The sequence below is a fragment of the Marmota monax genome, unplaced genomic scaffold (assembly GCF_021218885.2).
Source record: "Marmota monax isolate L192 unplaced genomic scaffold, Marmota_monax_Labrador192_F-V1.1 WCK01_AAM20220418_F8-fsc00052, whole genome shotgun sequence".
Classification (NCBI taxonomy): domain Eukaryota; kingdom Metazoa; phylum Chordata; class Mammalia; order Rodentia; family Sciuridae; genus Marmota; species Marmota monax.
In genome coordinates, this window is record NW_026693473.1 from 6,867,643 (window position 1) to 6,888,355 (window position 20,713).

Consider the following 20,713-nt stretch of genomic DNA (forward strand, 5'->3'; position numbering starts at 1 on the left):
TTATACCTCCTTTGAGCTTATGTTGCTAATCTTTGTTGTTTCCTAAACACTTAATTTGTTTTCAAATTTTATTATTTTCTAGTAAATGCATGTAAAGCAATATATTTTTAATAAAACAATATATTTTCTGAGTACTGTTTGACTGTAGATGATGGGTTTTGAAATAATCTTTACATTATCATTCCTTTACAAATGATTTGTAGTTCACAATTTTCTAGTTGTCTTTAGCATAAGTTTTTATTTAAAGAGATGTTTCTCTCTTTTTTTGAATTTTTTAAATATTTATTTTTTAGTTTAGCAGTGTATGTGGTGCTATCTTCATGGTGCTGAGGATCGAACCTGGGCCGCACACTGGCGCGCTACCGCTTGAGCCACATCCCCAGTCCCTAAAGGGATGTTTCTTAAATGTCCAAGTAGATGGAGATGGCAAGGGAGGAGTGCAGATTTTCTGTTACTCACAAAAACCTTAGATGTTTGTGCTGTGAATCTCACCACACCCAGTTGATGTCTTGGATTGTGTCTCCTAATGTAATGTGTAAATTTGCTTCTTGGAATTTATTGAGCTTTCATTTGGGCTTAGTACATGCTTATGTGACTATTCTATGGGTACTTGAAAAGAATGTGTATTCTCTGTTCGGTTCTAAATTTCTTTTAGTCTAGCTGTCAAATGCTTCATATTACTTATTTTGGTCTACTTGAGCTATTGATTTCAGCTTCCTAAGATAATTGTGGATCTATCAGTTTTTCCATGTGTTGGATCATTTTCACTTTCTAATATTCCAAAATATTATTAGAATATGAACACTCATAACTATAATATTTTTAAATTTAAAAAATTTTTTTTGGTGATACTGGGGATTGAACCCAGAGGTCATCTAACACTGAGCCAAACACCCAGCCTTTTTTATTTTATTTTGAGACAGGGTCTTGCTAAATTGCCAAAACCAGCCTTGAACTTGTGATCTCCCTGTCTTTTAGCCTCCTAAATAGTTGGGATTACAGGCATGCACCACCATATCCAATTTATAATATTTTCTTGTTTTTTATTATACATTTTTGTTGGTGCATTATAGTTGTACATTGTACATAATGGTGGGAATTTTTTTGTACAAATTCGTACATGCACACAATATATATAATTAGGCCAGTGTCACTCCCCAGCACTTCCCCCAACTCCCCTCTTCCTCCTCCATTATCCCTTTGCTCTGTTCTAATCTTCCCTTTTCATGGGGAATCCCCCCCCCAATCCTTTCCCTTTTCCTTCCCTAGCTTCCACATGAAAGAAAACATATGATTCTTTTTTTATAAGTTTTTAATATTTATTTTTTTAGTTGTAGGTGGACACAATATCTTTATTTTATTTTTATGTGGTGCTGAGGATTGAACCCAGTGCCTCGTGCAAGCTAGGCGAGCGCTCTACAACTGAGCCACAACCCCAGCCCCTGATTCTTTTTTAAAAAATGAGTTTATAAAAGAATGTTCTTAAGAAGGCAACAACTTTTGATTTGCCATTAAAAAAAGTTATGTTTCTTTATGCTATATAACAATGGTAATGTAAGAGAATATAGTTACAAGCTTCTTTTTGCTGGAATTCTCTCATAGTACAGTACAGTGTAATCATTTATGCAATGCTAGAATAAATTTTAAAAAAGTCTCTTCTTTGCTTCTCTTCAAAAAATGATGAATAATAACAGAAGATGGCCTGAAAAAGTCCATTTTTTTCTATTTATTCTGTAGTACTGGAGCCAGTATTTTTACCATCACAGGCTACAATTTCACTTTATCCATTTTAATAAGTTCTGTCACCTCTCTGAATTCAACATCATGCAATACAAAAGTCTGCACATTATCGCAGAATCTGTATGTATTTACAGAACCTCTGAAATTGACTCTGTTCCTGACCCTCTGAGCCAATGATAATTTATAGCCTTATCAAACTGAAGCAGAACTTGAAGGGCAAGTTGGGGGGGTGATCTGTTGAGACTACATAAGCTCATCTAGGCTCTCCTGAAGACTGTTTCCCAAAGTGGTATTTCTGTATAACTAATATGCCATGGCTTCTGAGGAAGAAACTTTTTCTTCAGGTTTGCATTGATGTCAGAAGTGGCACAGCCAGGAGCCTGCCTCAAACATGATTTTATTTATATATGTATAATAAAAAAACAAGAAGATATTATAAATTGGATATGGTGATACATGCCTATAATCCCAACTATTTAGGAGGCTAAAAGATCACAAGTTCAATAATATATTATATACATACATTATATATATAATTTGTTGATGGACCTTTATTCATTTATTTATATGCGGTGCTGAGAATCAAACCCAGTGCCTCACATGCGTGAGGCAAGTGCTCTACTACTGAACCTCAACTCCAGCCCTCAAACATGATTTTTGACCTTAACATAACTGTCCCTAGTTCTATCCATTGTCCTGCAAATTACATAGTTCCATTTTTATTTATGGCTGAATAAAACTCCATTGTAAATATCTACCACATTTTCTTTGTTCATTCATCCATTGACAGACACCGAGGCTGATTCCATAGTTTGGTTATTGTGAATTGTGCTTCTATAAACATAGACATGCATGTATCATTTTAATATGATGATTTTAATTCTTTAGGATAAATACTAAGGAGTGGTATAGCTGGGTCATGTGGTGGTTCCACGCCTAGTCTTTTTGAGAAACCTCCATACTGATTCCATAGTAATTGTAGTAATGTACAATCCTGTTAGGATTGCCTTAGGCCTGAGCCTAAGCAACTCCATTTTAAAAACTTCATTTTAAAAGACCTGCAGGCACACTCACAGAGTCCTCCAGTATGCCCTCAGGCAAGTTACTTCCCCTCACTCTGATAACAGAGTGAAGCCCCTGGCAGGCTGTCCTCGCCTGATAAGAGGAAAAGGCGAGAAGGTCAGGGTGGAGACCACCAGACCAGTTGGTGGTAAATGATGTCACTGAAAAGTCCGGTGGTAGCTGATAAGGATTGAAAGGGGGGGGCCAAAAGCCTCCAAATTTAGTGTACATCATAGAGCAAATAAACAGGGATTCAGCCAGCCGAAACAAGGATGCACTTTTATTTCCTTGCCTAATTGCTCTGGCTAGAATTTCTACCACTATATTAAATAGGAGTAGTGTGAGTGGACAAAGTTGGTTTTATCTCAGAGATGCAAGGATGGTTTAACATATGTAGATCAATAAGTGTAATTCATCACATAAATACAAGTTCAGGACAAAATCACCTAATCTCTAAAGAGATACAGAGAAAGTGTTTGACAAAAATTCAACACCTATTCATGATAAAAACACTGAAGAAACTAGGAATAGAAGAAACCTATCTCAACATCATAAAGGGTTTAATGAAAAACTCAAAGCCAACTTCATAGTAAATGGGGGAAAACTGAAAGCATTTCCTTTAAAATCTGGGGAAAGACAAGGATGTGTCCACTCTTAGTATCTAACTGGTGGCAAATAGCTTAAATATACATTTTCTGTTTCTTATACATATCTCTTTCATTTTCTTTTGCAACAGTGCATCTTTGAATCTTTCAGAAATGAGGTATCATCTTTCCATCACATTTCAATGCTAGGTTCTAGGTATATTATCTTAGACTCATATTCATTTCTTTTAGAATTTTGAAGACATTGCAGTCTTCTTGACTATTATTTAGTGCTGTCAGTCAAAAAGACATCTGATGTCATTCTTTATCCTAGAGAATTTGCTACTTACTTTTTTCTTTTTCACTTCAACTTCCCTTTCCCAGATATCAGGAACGTCCTCCTTCTATTTTTAATCGAATATACAATAAAGTGCACAAATATTGAGAGCATGATTTTACATTTACATATATTCACCCATGTAACCACCAGCTAGATTCAGAGAAACAGCATCCCAAAGGTCTCCCTCATGCCACATTTCCAAACAATAAAGCATCCATCCCCAGATAAGTAACCATTGTTCTATTTTCTGTCACTATAGAAAAGTTATTTTTTTCTTGAATCTCATATAAATGACATCATAAAGTATATACTGTTTTGTATCTGGTAGAAACCATGTTTTAATGTTCTTTCCAAATAGAAACTTGAGGAGAAACTGGAATTCTGGATGGAAAAATTTGATAAAGACACAGAAATGAAACAGAATGAATTAAATGCTCTCAAGGCTGCAAAGGCCAGTGACTTAACACACCTTCAAGACCTAGCGAAGATGGTAAGGAAGAAGTGGACAGGTGGTCCGAGAAGTGGTGGTAGCTAAGCTACAGTAGTTGGGGATGCTTTTTTTTTTGGTCAGGTAGAGGTATGCATGTAAACTGGGTAGGACTGTCCTTAGAGGATGATGATGGTAATAACAGCTAGTATTTGTATAGTGCTTACTCCGTTTCAGGCACTGACTGTTGTGGCTGTCTTAAATACAACTTGCTTAAACCCCACAACTCTGCAAAATATATAGATATTGTACTACTACTTCTACTTTATGGTTTCTGAAGACAATTTATAACTGATTTATTTTTTTAAAAAAATTTTTTGTCTTAATTGGTTACACATGACAGTACAATGACCTTGACATATCATACATTTGAATCACATGGGATACAATCTCATTTTTCTGAGTATACAGAAATCATATTGGTCATGCATTCACATATATACACACAGTAATATTATAATGTCTGTTTCATTCTACTATCCTTCCTATCTCCCCAACCCCTCCCCTCCCCTCCCATCACTTCTCTCTACCTAATCTAGGGTAACACTATTCTTTTTTTCCCCCTTCACATCTTCATACACGTATTTTGTATAACAATGAGGGTCTCCTTCCACCATCCATGCAGTTCCTTTTTTCCCTCCCTTTCCCTCCCACCCCTCTTCCCTATGTAGAGGTAATTTTCTCATGCTCTTCCTCTCTTCCCCATTTTGAATTTCTCTGATTTCTAAAAAGCTTTCTTACGTTTTTATTAATGAGTGTAGAGGTTCCTAAACTTCTCTTTTAAAAGAGCCATTTGAATATGCATATTATACCATTAAAAAAAAAAAAACCTCATTATTTTGAGGTCACTATTTACACATTTGAGTTAATTATTATTTCACTTTTCTGAAAGATTTTTAAATTTAAAATATCAAACTGAAAAAAATTTAATGTAAATATCCTAAGAATCTAGGAAGTTTTTTTCCTTTGGTTTATGTTTAGATCTATTAAAAGTACAGAGTTGACTGGGCCAATAGCTTAGTCAAGACCATACTGTAACATATGATTAATGTCTGCTTTTGTAGATAAGGGAATATGAACAGGTCATCATTGAAGATCGTATAGAAAAGGAGAAGACCAGGAAGAAGATAGAACAGGATGAATTGGAATTGAGGAGTGCCATAAAGGTAGAAAACTGTAGTTAGCATTTTGGGGTCATGTCAGTGCCATAGCTGGTGTAGGAATGAAAGCATTCTCATCCATTATCAAATACACAGCAGCTTTCTATGGAACAGATCTGAAGAGAAACAAGGCTTTTTGTTCTTATTAGAATTTGTCAACAGTCCATAGAGCAGAACAGGGAGACAGGTGACTTAGAAAAGGACACACCACAGCTCTTACTCTAGGGCAAAAGAGATAGGTGGTTGGCAGTGGGAGCAAAACCTAGATCCACAGGGCAAATTTGGGAATACTACTTCTAACCAAAACCAGTTCTTGACACAGTGATTCTTTTGAATCGCCTATTGTTTCTCAAAAGATGTTTTTAAATAAGCAGAGACTATTTGCTATGTTCTGATATAAGCTGCTTTCAAAAAAAGAGATAAGCAGGTTAGAGAAGAGATATTTTAGTTATATATGAACTTTTGTGTATGTTAGTAATGACAAAATTAGAAGGTCACAGATTCTGGGAAATATTTTCAAGAAAACTGTAATATAAAAATATGATCAGCTGGACTGAAACTGCTGTCTGGAGAATCATCCATCTCTCTGAAAGAGGAGCATCTGCCAAGAGCCTAGGGGGCTAACTATAGTTTGGCTTATATATTAGAGGATGCACTAAAAAAGGAAGCTGTAAAGGACATTCAGATATCCAAACCCAAGATATATAATTAGCAAGTATTTATCAAGCTTCTATGGGGTTTTCCAATTTGTCAAAATTCTTTTAGAGTATAAATGTAAGAACTAGCTGGAGACTACTTTTGTTTTAATTAGTAGATTTGCTCCTAGTTCTTAGGGCTTAATCTGATTTTAAAGTAGTTTAAGCTGGGCGTGGTGGTACACACCTGTAATCCTAGTGGCTCAGGAAGCTGAGGCAGGAGGATCCTGAGTTCAAAGCCAGCCTCAGCAACAGTGAGGTGCTAAGCAACTCAAGGAGACCCTGTCTCTAAATAAAATACACAATAGGGTTGGGGATGTGGCTCAGTGGTTGAGTGCACCTGATTTCAATCCCTGGTACCCTCCAAAAAATAAAGTAGTTTAGACTTTATTTTTGGTCCTAGGAATTGAATCCCTAAGTTGCTTAGGACTTCACTAAGTTGCTGAGACTGGCTTTGAACATGTAATCTTCTTGCCTCAGCCTCCCGAGTCACTGGGATTATAGGTTTATGTCACCACACCTGGCTTTGAATTCTTTCTGAAAATAAGAGGATTGACCCTTTAGTGAATTCCTAAAGATAAGAATGGATGTAGTGGTGCATGCCGGTAATCCCAGCTCCTTAGGAGGCTGAGGCAGGAGGATAACAAGTTTGAGGCCAGTCTCAGCAATTTAACAAGACTTTCAAAATAACAAAGGGTTGAAGATGTAGCTCAGTGGTACAGCACTTACCCAGTATGTGCAAAGCCCTGAGTTCAATTCCCATTCAACACTACAAAGAAAGAAAACAAAACAAGAACCCCCCCCCCCCAAAAAAAAGACAAAATACCAGGAAGTCTATTAAAGTTGTCTAGACTTATTCATACATTTTTGACAGAGTCTAACATCCCTTTTAGATCAAGTCATTGTTAGGTATGGGAAGCTTGGACCTTCATAAGGGAAGCAGTACCAGGGAGTCATGTTTCTGATATGAAGGAACAACTGGCCTAATCTGATTTAATTTTACTCCAGAAGAACTTCGCTTTTGAGGCCATGGCTGAAGCTCTGAGTCCTGCACAGTATGGGAGCATTAGTAGTGATAGTGTGCCTGGAACTTCCATGTCTCAGATGGAAACCACTCTAATATAGGTTACTGTGTTGAACAATCCCCTTCGGAGAGTCAGGCATACTGAGTTGTACTTCTTCCCATTTCTCTTCTAGCTCCAGGCATGGTGGCGAGGCACTGTGGTAAGGAGGGAAATTGGAAGTTTCAAAATGCCTAAAGACAAAGATGATAGCAAGGATGCAAAAGGTAAAGGTAAAGGTAAAGGTAAAGACAAGGACAAACGAAGAGGCAAGAAGTGAATAAGCCACCTTTTATCCTTTCCTGTGATGTTCTGGAGATGAGAAGGAAGACTTGGCCATCACAAATACTTCACTTCAGGTTGTTTATGCAGACATAAACAACAGTTTATGCAGATCGCCAGATGATTTCACTTTGTATTAGTTTTCAATCCGTGAATTAGCTATTGAATTTGTGTTTCTTCATATTTTGATTTTGATGTGAAGAACAGTTTTGAGTAGACTTGTAAAGATCTTGGTCTTCTCACCAGAAAAGAGTTCTTGGGCTTGGTTACAGTGATGCATTAAAACTTCAGTAATTCCTGTAATGTCTCAGATTCTGATTTTTTCTAATTTGTCTAAAGTGAAAAAAACGCATATGAGCAAAAGTGAAGTATTTGCAGAAATTACAAGGTGATGTTTTATAAAGTTATGTAGCATAACATACACATGGTAAAATATAATGAGTGTTGATTCCTCTCTTTAGATTTTTTATTATCACTTTAGTGTTTTCATGGCTGGTGGTGGCATGGAATATACACCTTATGATAAACTGTTCCCACAGCTTTTCTGGGAATAAGTAGGGATATAAGTTATAAATACAAGATTGAAGTGGAATGTTAGAATACATAGCCCACAAATGGTAAACATGAGGAATAGGTTTTCTGGAAGACTAATTTGCAGTATGTAAAAACCCAGCCTATGCCTGACACATAGTAAAAATGTCATTCTCCCTCTTAAAAAACAATAAGACAGGGCTGGGGACATGGCTCAGTTGGTAGGGTGCTTGCCTTGCATAAACAAGGCCCTGGGTTCAATCTCCAGCACCACAAAACAAACAAACAATGAGACCATGAGGTCATTCTTGCCTTGATTAATTAAAACAAAATATTGGGTACAGTGCAGCTGATCATTTCTGAGAGGAAAGTTGTCCTAATGTGTCACATATTTCATGAATTAATCCTTCTGTCCAGCTCTAATTATAGGGAAGTCTTGATATCTCCACTTCCTTAGGAAAGTAAATTTTAATTTCAAAGGCCTATTTTAATAAAATTATGTTCATTGGTGTTCCTTCAGGGAATTTAGAGACACCCTTTCCTTGATTCTTCTTTGCCAAAGAAACCAAGCTACTTTAGATATGCACACTTTCAAATGTTTATTACAAGTTACTAAAGTGTTGTTTTTTATTTTAATGTCAATGTGTAAGGTGACATACAGGCAATTTAAAATAACATACATGATATTGACATATTTATACTTAGAACTTATGCAATATATTTACATACAAATATAGGACAATGTTTTACAAAATCTTTTACTAATTACATGTTTGTAACATTTTCAGAAATAAAATGAAATCTGCTGTAAACCATCTCACTGCAATGTGTATATAAAAAAGGCTTCTAAATATCCATGTTTTCCTTCATTTCTATAACCACTTAAGAACTTAGTTTAAAAAAAATTCATCAGACTCATCAGTATCATCACACATCATTAGTCACTGCTGACTGGAGGAAGCAAGAGAAATTATAGACTCCTTGATTAGGTATAAGGCTGTATTTTAGAAAGCTGTTAAAGAAAGTGACCTACTACTAAGCCTTTTCCTACTCTGTATTCTAGCCAGATAAAATCCCCTCCTCCCACGAGTTGTTTCCAGACCTAGTTATTACAAGAGAATATTGGTTTGGAGTGTTTAAGCAGAGATGCATTTCGAACCCTGGAAACTGCTGACATAAAATCTCTGTAGGTGGCAAGGGCTGCACCAGGTAGGACTTGGCCTGTTCACACTTCCAGTAGTGGGAAGGTCACTGCTTCAGGTTAGGAAGGAGTGTGACAAGGCTACTTTCATCTTACATTGGAGTCTAGCAAGGTTGAATGTTAAACTGAATTGTTCTTTCCAATTTAAAATCAAAAGGTACAAATGAAACATTATACAAAAATTCTCCAACAAAAATGCCATGATTTTTGCATGCTAACACAGAAAAAATTCAATACTTGATATTTTTCTTCATTCTCAGTCAAAACTGTACATCATTTTTTCTAATAATTCAAATACAAATTTGAATTAGTTTGATAAAAATACATCAAGGTTTCATATTATGTGCAAAATCTGAAATAAGTTGAAATGTAGCTCCACTTATTCCTATAGAAAAATTAGTTGCAGATATTGCGAGTGCTACATTATGTAATGTCTTCTATACTTATGCACCATATAATATGTTAAAGTCTACAATTTGGAGATTGTACTGAGGTTTAATGGTTCAACGTTGACTAGAAGGAAAAATATCTGTAGTTAAAAAATACAGCTAAACTCTAAACAAGTTATATGGTTGGTGAGTCTATTTGGAATTGTAACTCTAATGGGGTCTGGCTTAAGCACTTATAAGACATTTTTACTTTTGTTCTGTGAGGACCTCGAAGGATTGGGCTTTGGAGTTTAGGTGTTTTATGTATATATGTAACATATCCATATATATCCAGTGCCAAAATATATATGTATATACACTTGTGTGTATATATGTATATGTATGAATGTATACATACTTATGTGGTTTAAACTTGAATTAAAGGCTCCTGGTTTTGTGTTGTATACATATACATGTATACACATACATACATATGTGTGTGTGCATATATATTTTTTGGTATTGGAGACTGAACCCAGGGATGCTTTGCTCCTGAGCTACATCCCCAGCCCTTTTGATTTTTGAGACAGGATCTCACTAAGTTGCTTAGGGCCTTGCTAAGTTGCTAAGGCTGGTCTTGAATTTTGAATCCTCCTGTCTCAGTCTCCCAAACTACAGGGATTACAGGAGTGCACCACTATGCCCGGCTATGGTACATAATTTTAAACTTGGACAAAATGGTAATGTTCTAGTGAACCCAAATCTGTGCAGGAATAAGGAAAAAACAAACATTATTTTTACCAAATACTCAAAATGATTTTGTCCAAAACTATTAGATGCTGCATTCACATGATAAAGAAGGAAAACATTTATGTTAAATGCATGCAATGATAAAGAAAATCCAAAATAGTTAATAAGTAGAGAAAAAAATCCCTATATAACTAGTATCTTTACTTACTCTATTTATCTGGTTTACAAAGGCAGTCAACACCAAAAGATATCGCTGACAACTAAAAAGGGCTCAAAATACAGGGAAGAAAAACCTATGTGGTTTAAACTTGAATTAAAGGCTCCTGGTTTTGTGTTGTGTGAGCCAGTGGCCCTTTCCCTCCACCCACAATTGGGTATATAAGGCACTAATGGTGGAGCTCAGTGAGGGTAAGACAAAGACAGGAAGCAGTTTTTAAGATGCCCTAAATGCTTTCTTTCAGTCATGGAAACTGGCAGTTAACCTGTAAGAATATAAAGAATGTGGCTTTTTTCTTCCTTTTCATTTGCTTTTTTATAATCTTCCATTAGATGGGGAGCTGGATGTGTTACATTGCTGTGACTGGAATATATCTGCAGGTCCAGGTGTCCTGGGAGCAGCTTGGGGCTAAGGGTGGCTCATTGAAGTTCATGCAAATGATTCAGAGTGGTACATGTTACCAGCTTAAGGACTTGGAATCTCAGGATAGAGTGCTTATTTATTTAGATAATAGCAGGATGATACGTAGAACCATCCTCAGGAAGAAGTTGATGTGGTAATGGGCTGGAGTTGGAGGGGGGCTTAGTACACTGGCTTCAAATACAACAGTATCGTTTCTCTGTTTAGCTATTTAAAATCTAGGCCTTCTATATTATTTGAATTTTGCCTCTAACAGAATAGTCTATGTCATCATAATACAGCTTCTGATTTTTAAATGTGGCTGAAAAATGCAGGGGGCAGGCAGTGCCCCCACAGAACCACACAACTATCTGGCTTGGAGCAGAAGTCTCCACTAATTAAAAATGGGAATGTGTTGAAAATACAGATTTCCAGGCCTCACCCCAGACCTAGTGAATGTGAATCTGTATTTTAACAAATGCTCCAGGAAATTCTAAATGCATAGCTGTTTAGAATTCAGTGAACCCTAGATGTCTTGGGAACTGGTAAAGATAATAGCATGTCTGTGCCTTCAAGAGAGCCAAATATCTTAGAAGGTGTTTGCTGTGGTGTTTGAAATAAGCCTCTAGGAAAGCACAGCCAGTTTAGACTTCAGTGTTGGGTTCTCAATAATGAGAAGTTTCATGAGAAAACCAACTGGGTCTTAACCAAAAAAAAAAAAAAAATCAGTGGAAATGGACATAACCTCCCCTAAAATGGAGAAATGAAGTAAAACATTCCTGGTAGGAATCATGGAAACAGTTCCTTCTAAGAACACGTTAAGAGCTTTGTTTGATATCAGACGGCTGACAGCAGCAATCTCGTTGTCCTGCTCCTTGTTTGGGTCAGGCCAATGCCAAGGTCCTGGGAGTCCTTAAACAGCAGATAGTTGGTGCTGCTGCTGCTTGGGAGGTGCAAGTTCCAGGAGAGCCTGGACGGTCACTGCCACCTGGCTCAAACCTTTCTCTTCTAAAATGTGGAGAGGCAAACATAATTGCTCCTGAAATGGGACAACGTAACATAAAACAAAAGAGAAAAAGGATGAACATCACTTCTAGAACTAAAAGTAAAAAATAAGTAGTTCTCTACCTCATAATAATCAAGTGAGATATGAAAAGTCTGTACTTGAGAAACGGACCTCTGTTAATATGAGTTAGACAGAGACGGTGCCTGACACTGTCACTTTATTAACACAACTAAAAGTACACACAGAACATTTTCAAAACTGGAAAATTGAGAAGCAGCATACATTTATACATACAACAGAGGAAGAACAACAGTATGCTATGGAGTGAAAGCAATATCCTCTATTGCTGATAAGCAAAAGCCCAATAGGCAGGTGAAAAATAATAAAACAAATTCCAAATTATGAGATGGCTCAAGCCTAAAAAGATACAACATTTTAGGAGAAAGCACTTTCGGGATTACATGCCATGGGAATACAAAATGGCTCATGATGTAACTTAGACTGCAATGAAAAGGGGAAGCCCACTAGCTACATTATAATTCTGATTCTGGGTTCTCAGGTCAGGCAGGGATAAATGGAAGAAATAAGTGTATCTAAACTCTTTTGAGATTTAGATGTATTTGAGAAACTTTCCCCTAATTTTGGATAGGTCATAGAAGGCCCAGTATGAATTAGAAATCTGAATTATAAAATTAAAAAGGAGTTGTATTTAAAAAGGTAATGTGTATCATATCCTGGAATTTAATGGGTTAACTACACTGGTATTATGAGAGCTTAGTCACTAATAATGACCAATATGTGAAAAGTGTTTACAAGTTTGCTAATTGTTTTTGCCTCATTAACTTGTTTGGTTAATTATTTCTTGTAAACAGAGAACAGAAAAAGGCAATTCTTAACCATAAAAATTATCATTGGGAGGGCTGGGGTTATGGCTCAGCTGTGTGAGGCACTGGGTTTGATCCTCAGCACCTCATAAAAATAAATAAGCAAAATAAAGGTATTGTGTCCATCTACAATTTTTAAAAAGTTTCATTGGTATTTCTCTTTAGGCTAAATATTCAGAAAAAAAAAAAAAAAAAGAAATTGCTCTCCAAAAAAGAATTCTGGTTCCATTAAAAGAGAAGTTATAGTATTTATTAAAGAAAATAACAGGATTTTTCTCTGCTTTCCACTGGCACTCACTATATTACTAGAATATTTTAAAAAACCAGTTGTAATAAAATATATAGTAAGTATTTATTTTTGAGGCAGTTATTGGTACTTGTACTCCTTAATTACTTTCTTTTTAAAAATATTTTAATAAAAACAAGGTAATTGTAATCTTTTGACTGACTAGAACTTAGCAACTTTGTATAAATACTTTGAAAAGGACTGCAAGTATGGCTTAGCTGTGTTTAAAAATGAACTTGCATGGTGTTTTATCTTCTGGAAAAGCATTTCCTTCAGGACTGTTTAGGGGCTCTCTTGTCAGCAGCACTCTGTAATCTGTACGGCCCCATGGTTCACACTTTTAATGGCTCATGCTTTCTAGACACACAACTAACTTCCAGCTGGTTAGAGGGAATGGTGTGTGTTCTCAAGACAATACACAACTACTTTCCTAAACCACACATGATAAACCACACATAAGCATGTGTGTTTTTTTAACAGGTGATTTTTTTAAAGGGACAAAACTCTGAGAATAATCATTGACTAAGACACCTTAAATATAAAACAAGCCCAAACTAACCCCCCAACTCTGGAAGGCACTACTGTAGAAAACTGAGGTTATCACAAGTGTTCAATATTTCGGTATTAACATTACACAGTCTTTAAAAGTGTTAAAATAACTGCCCTATTTAATGTGGAAGAAAACCAAGCAATCAGACCCGCAGGCTGAATTCTTCAGCAGCATGTTACATTCCTTGCAATCTCCCTTCATACTTTTGTTAACAGAGTTCAGAAGATTTCTGAAGGTTCAGAAACACCATTATGAGAATTAGAATCTGAATAAGGTCTGTTAGCTAATATACTAAGTATTCTGAAAGAGAGACAATATTTATTGATGGGGGCACAGAACAAAGACTGCAGCTGAGTACTTTACCTGCCAAATGCTTCAATTTAATCTCCCCAACAGCCTATATACAAATTCACCTATAAGGATGGTTCAAATATATTAGAATTTACATAAATCCCAAATAGCGTTCTAGAAGTGAACTTCGGTTACATTTAACAAGCAAAGTTACTGTGGACAAGTACCTACTCCTGCTTGATGTGTACTGCATATATACATATTTGGCTCAGAACAGCAATATAGGGACCTATATGATCTTTAAACTGAACATTATGACCAAATTAAAATTATTAACATTACATGGCCAGCACCTTCCTATGTCCAGAAATTATAGCCGTAGACAGATCTTTAAGGGCAAATTCAGGATTTCGGGGCTGTAATATAAGTGACAAGGTGCCCCCAATCCAGAAGGGTGCCACTGTTTTCCTCATGCTCAGTAACTCACAGTTTTAATACTCAAGTAGTGTTAAGTATGGAAAAATGGCCAGATGGGCATTTTATTTTGTCATTTGGAAATAAAGTTCTGTGTGTCATATTTCTAACAACAGATTCAGGATTGAATTAGTACAAATGCACTGGCATTTATGATAAGAGAAACAAGGCCACAGGGCAGGAGAATGGATACATGACCAGGAAAGAAAATGCTAGTCCTTTATTCACTGTTAGCCATCATTAATGTTTACTAAGGTGACAGGCTGCTCACCTGGACCTGGAAGGACTTATCTACTAAGGTTAACTCTCTGAAGGCCAGGGCAGGGAGAAATATGTAAATAATGTGTCTTTGTGAACAACAAACCTCCTTTGCCAAGTACAGGAATGAAGTGGAGAATCACTGGAACACAATCTTTCAGCTACAGGGGGAGGACCCAGTAATAAAGCATACAGAGAGTTAACATTAAAGTACAATAAAATGCCACAAAGCCCAGAAGTTGGATAGACAGACAGACAAAACTGGATTCTTCTGAATGTGCCCCAAGAGAAAGTAGTGTTTCAACAGTTCTTTTAACGCTGAGATTTAGCTGAAGGATGTCGGAAGGGGAACAAAGAATGTCCTGTCCAAATTGTAAGCAAGAAAGGAAAACAGAAAAACAAAGTCAGTGGATCAGAAATGCAGATTTGAGTATAGAATTCAGTATGATCATCTCAATCACATTCAAAGGTACACATCCTGTAACGTTTTTATTTATGATGAATAAAATGATAAAAAGCAAAAACTACAATCTTCTTTGTATAGAGACTGATTTACTACTAGATAGTATAATAAAATTTGCTTATCTGCTTATTGGTGACTAGTATGAACATTGAGGATACACTGAACGGAACTGGATGCTGGCTTAGAGTCGTGTGAAGCCTGAGAGTGGGAGGGCCTTCTTCCCTCCCCACTAGTGAAGAAGGAAACGGCAGAAAGCACAGACAAAAATTGGGGTGGGCTGAGCAGGAGGAACTTTTCATGTAAGTCAGGTAAATCAAGAGGGTTCAAAGAATGAGGAGAGCTAATAATTAGGGGACATTTACCACCTAGCAGCCAAATGTGATGAATGACTTGAAGTTTTTCTAAATATCAGTCAAGTCCAAGCCTAATTCACTAATGTACAAAATGACTACAGAGCTGCATGGGGCCTTGGAGATCTCTGCCATTTCAGAGATTATTAAATAAATAAAAACGTTAATGGACTTGACAAAAAGAAAAATATTTATTAATACATAACATACAATAACTCTTGGATATACGATACTGGACTCAAATATAAGTTCTTATCATCAACTAAAGTTTTTCTGAATAACATTTAATAAAAACATAGTAATAAAGTGAATAACCATATACTCAACCTCATCAGAGGATTTAAAGTCACCTATTCTTTCATAGTTCATTCATAATTTAACTTGTATAATGCTTTAAGAAAAATTGTTTTTCTCTATACATACTACCTGGGCATAGAATCTGTCAGATGTTAATAATATTAAGTTTTCTGTTTAAAATTTTCAAAAGCAGTCATCATGATTAAATACTCAATTTTCTTTTCAAGTCCAACAGAGCAAGTGAGGATGCATAAGTGAAGGCCAGAATGCCTAGAAATATAGGAGGACAAAGGAAGAAGAGGAGATAAAGGGTGGCAGAGGGATCTGAGAATGCCCATTGGTGTTTAAACCAGTTTGTGTATTTATTCATTTTCCCTTAGTTTGTCTAGACAAATGACTAATTTTTTAGCAAAAAATTTTTAGTGTAGCAGGAAGCATCTAAAATTGGTGGTGGTGGTGGTAGTGGTGACAGGAACTTGGGTGGAAGGCAAAAGGGGAGAAGGAAGTGGTGGTCTATGTGGAATGCCCATTTCCTCTTTCTGATAGGGGAGGAAGGATGTGTTAAGAACCCCAGTCTGACCACTTTGGAAAAAATCCAGTCTTTTAAAATTATATTTTTTCTATCTGTACCTGTCTTGATATGGCATAGCTCTGGTACAAACAGAGGTTGCCAGCTCATAATAAATACTATTAACCAATGCTTGGAAAATGCTGACTAAAATGCATGTTTATTTGTTTGTTGAGTACTGGGGATTGAATCCAGGGGTGTTTACCACTGAGCTACATCCCAAGTCCTTTTTATTTTTTATTTCAAGACAGGGTTTTGCTAAGTTGTTTAGGGTCTTGCTAAATTGCTGAGGCTGGCTTCAAACTTGTGATCCTCTTGCCTCAGCCTCCCAAGTCACTCAGATTACATTAGTGGGTGCTCCCATGCCTGGCTTAAATGCATGATTTGAGGCACACTGTTTTTATACTTTGTTGCGTGATGGAACATTCTGAAAGAATTCCAGGTTAGGGATTTTAAATGTGAGAGAGAAGATGGGTCTATAAAGCCCACTGGGAAGGTATAACATTTATAAAAGTTGGTGAACAGTACTTTTAATATAAGCTAAGTCAGCATGCCTTATTTTTTTTCTGTGGCTCCCATTCTCTATACCAACCTATATCAGTCAAGTCCAAGTCTAATTCACTAATGTACAAAATGAATACAGAGCTGCATGGCGCCTTGGAGATCATCCAAACCTGCCTTTTCAGAGATTATTAAATAAATAAAAACATTAATGGACTTGATAAAAAGAAAAATATTTATTAACACATAACATATAATAACTATTAGATATACGATCCTGGCCTCAAATACAAGTTCTTTGAATCTCTTATTCAAAGACACTGTGGTATGGAACTGGAGCAGGTAGTAGGCATGTTTGTATCAGTAGGAATATCTTTGGTACAAAGAAAGGAAGAATTGAATGTTAACATGCACGTATGAATATCAGAAACTCTTAATATGGAGAAAAAAAATGCCATTTTTTTAGATACCATATGAATGCTCTTTTAATATATTTAAAAATGGCTTGATAAGCATTTATAAAACAATAATATTAAAATAGAAATTTTGATTAAATTTATTATTATGGAAGCTTCAGTTCTACCTCATGTTAAAAAGAAGGAGGGAAAAAAAAAAAGCCAGCAAAAGAAATAAGTGCAAAATAAAAGAAAACAATCATGTGAATTCATGCTGGCTAATATAGATGTACTAGGGAGCTGGACTCTTTTCTACTTTGTAACACAAGAAAGAGCTGAAAGAGAAGGTTGTTCACTGGATAAGTGATGCTGTGGCCTTCTCAGTTCCCGGTTAGAAAGACGTATGGTAAACTGGGTGAAGAAAGTCACTGTGAAAACTGCTAGAACAGAGCTTGACTCTGAGAGCGATCATGGCATTCTTGATGAGCCCAGTTTCTGACAGCTAATCAAAGAAGGTGATAGAAAAGAGGCAGTTGGACAATATATAACAACTGTAGGGGCCGAGAGTGTGACTCAGTGGTAGAGTATGTGTTTAGCATAAATGCAGCCCTAGGTTCAATCCCCAGTGTTCTCCTCTCCCCAATGGATCAAATGGCACCAAGTTGTTTATTCCTTTTTATGTCTACATATCACATTATTAAATATAATATTCCTTAAGAATGTCATCCTTAGTTACTTTTTAAAAAGATAACTGAATAAACAGTGTATCCAGGTGTTTTCCTTAATTACATCCATAAATCAAGTTTAATTATTTGAACTACTGAAGGGTAAGAATATTAAAATAACTGAGGAACTTGGAGGCAATAAATCCTAGCAGCAGAACAGATGCTTGGAAATGGCAAGTTAAACTCTAAGCTATTAGAGCTTAGTAGAAAAACTTGTAAAATCTGAATGAAGTCTGTAATTTAGTTAACAGTATTACTGTTACAATGTTACTTAGTTTGGACAACTGTACCATACCTATGTTAGATGTTAATATTGGTGAAGTATACATAGACACTCTCTGTCCTATTTTTCTAAGATTTCTGCAAGTCTAAAATTACTTCTTAATTAAAAATTTTTAGTATTAAAGAAGGTGTTAAAAACTGAAGCCAACTGAAGCATTCTCACTCTGAGATTTTGAAAGACAAATTCTGTTGTTTGTATAGTTTTATACAAGCCAAACAGCTAGTTGGGATGTTTAGGAAAACAGAAAGTTATGTTTCATTAATTACTTATTATAATACAATTATTTAAATTTATGTATTTATGATTTCTTTGTGAGGTCCTGAGAAATAAGGAAAACAATAAAAATATTGATCAAAAGAATATCAATTGACTCTTATAACACAATATCATGTTAGTAATTACCAACTTAGTTCAGAGTCCTATAAGTCTAGTGCATTTCTGATAAGATTTTAGGACTATAATGCCTAACTCTTTTAAAAAGGCAACACATACAAAAAAGATAATTTATTACCTGAGGTACACCAATTTTTCTGCAAGCTTCTAGGAAATTCTCCACATTTCGCCTGCATTTTGCCATTGTTAATTTAGGCTATAAAAATAAAAGGAGGAAAATTATAATGTTATCAGGAAAGGTCTAAAAATTTACCAACTTTAAAAATACTCTTGCCAATTGATTCATATATTCACAACACTATAGACTGAGGGGGTCAGTAAACATTTTCTTTAAAAGAGGATCAGATCATAAATATTAGTCTTGAGAGTCGTAAGAACGGTTACAAATAATCAATTCTGCTACAGGCTTGAAAGTAACCACAGGCAACATGTAAACAAGTAATTGTGGCTGTGTTCCAATAAAACTTTGTTTATAGAAATAGGTGCTGTCCTGTGGGTAGCTGTTTGACACTTTTTTTTTTGGGGGGGGGGGTATACCAGAGACTGAACTCAGGGTCATTTGACTACTGAGCCACATCCCCAGCCCTACTTTGTATTTTATTTAGAGACAGGGTCTTGCTGAGTTGGTTAGCGCCTCGCTGGCTTTGAACCCATGATCCTCCTGTCTCAACCTCCTGAGCTGCTGGGATTACAGGCATGTGCCACGAAGCCTGGCTGTTTGCCACTTTTTAAAATAAACATTTTGCTTTAGTTTTGAAAGGTAAGTACTAAACAGAAAAATTTTTAGATGGATAGTTTTAAATTTTATTCTATTTTCAGACAATGTACACTAAATAAATTTAAAAGAACAGCAAAATTAATTACCCATTGCTCATCACTCAAATATATCCACAATTAACAACTGGTTCATTTTTCTTTTACTATATGTTAAATATAACAAAAAAGAAAAAAAAAAAAACTCAGAGCTTTACTCATAAATATACTATAGATGCATCATGTTCTCACTGACAACATCTGAATTTTAAAAAACATTTTAATTTTAGAGGTTAGGGCTGTAGCTCAGTGGCAGAGCGCTTGTCTAACATGTGAGGCACTGGGGTTGATCCTTAGCACTGCATTAAAAAAAAAAAAAGCATGCTGAACATCTACAACTATAAAAAAAATTTGATTTTAAAAGGATGGGTCAGCGGACACAGTGGCACACATTTGTAATCCTAGAGGTCTTGGGAGGTTGAGGCAGGAGGACTGGGAGTTCAAAGCCAGCTTCAGCAACTTAGCAAGGCCCTAAGCAAATCAGCAAGACCCTGTCTCTAAATAAAATATAAAAAAGGACTGGAGATGTGGCTTAGTGGTTGAGAGCCCCTGGGCTCAAACCCTGGTACAAACAACAACAACAACAACAAAAAGACTGGGTCAATTCGGAACCCATTTTCCAAAGTATGAAAGGTTCCTATAGGAAATTTCCCCAGTTACAACTAGTAAGCTTGTTTTTCTGTAAAGATCTCTTATGGCTAGAAATAAAGAGTTATATTAAGTGATTTAAAGTTTCAATCAAGCTTTTCACCTGTGGGTTATCATGGAAAATAATATTAGAAAACAAATATGAATACCATTTTTCAAAATGATTAACATATTCAATTGTACAAATTCATTGGTTGGTTTACAGTATGTTAAAGCATCAGTCAGGGAAGCCAAACGTTTGCATGGAATCATACCTTTGGGTTTTTATTACTACAGTTAACAGATGGAAGTCTATATCATCTTTAGGGGGAAAAAAAGGTTTCATCTGTAAATATATGGGTTTTCTTCAAAGAATGCCACATCCCCAGCTCTTTTTATATTTTATTGCTTAGGGCCTCACTAAATTGGTGAGGCTGGCTTTAAACCTGTGATCCTCCTGCCTCAGCTTCCTGAGCTGCTGGGATGATAGGTGTGAGCCATCATACCTGGCTGATTCCGATTTTTTTCTCAGGTTGTCTTCCTATTTTATGGTTCATTCAGTGAGCTCTTCCATCATGGTACTGGAGATTGAACTCAGGGGCACCTGACCACTAAGCCACATCCTCAGCCCTATTTTGTTATTTTATTTAGAGACAGGGTCTTGATAAGTTG

The 20,713-nt window shown here is 36.0% G+C and overlaps 2 protein-coding genes and 1 pseudogene across 19 annotated transcripts in view; 1 reads left to right on the forward strand and 2 right to left on the reverse strand.

The window, feature by feature from the left end:
• Positions 1 to 8,338, forward strand: part of Iqcg (IQ motif containing G) — a 50,243-nt gene extending 41,905 nt beyond the window's left edge. For 5 of the 6 annotated variants that reach the window (XM_046458103.2, XM_046458104.2, XM_046458101.2 and 2 more), the window contains 3 exons: positions 4,085 to 4,216; positions 5,278 to 5,379; positions 7,266 to 8,338. In XM_046458103.2, the coding sequence (XP_046314059.1) occupies positions 4,085 to 4,216; positions 5,278 to 5,379; positions 7,266 to 7,409 (378 nt within the window). In that variant the 3' untranslated portion in view covers positions 7,410 to 8,338. The remainder of the gene's footprint in view (positions 1 to 4,084; positions 4,217 to 5,277; positions 5,380 to 7,265) is intronic. The other variant, XM_046458105.2, reaches the window with a different exon arrangement.
• LOC131424672 (transcription initiation factor IIA subunit 2-like) lies at positions 1,220 to 4,112 on the reverse strand (annotated as a pseudogene).
• Lrch3 (leucine rich repeats and calponin homology domain containing 3) overlaps positions 6,906 to 20,713 on the reverse strand; it is a 126,100-nt gene continuing 112,292 nt past the window's right edge. For 9 of the 13 annotated variants that reach the window (XM_058583533.1, XM_058583536.1, XM_046458097.2 and 6 more), the window contains 2 exons: positions 18,720 to 18,797; positions 11,923 to 14,988 (listed from right to left, as the gene is read on the reverse strand). In XM_058583533.1, the coding sequence (XP_058439516.1) occupies positions 14,788 to 14,988; positions 18,720 to 18,797 (279 nt within the window). In that variant the 3' untranslated portion in view covers positions 11,923 to 14,787. The other 4 variants (XM_046458099.2, XM_058583535.1, XM_046458096.2 and 1 more) reach the window with 2 other exon arrangements.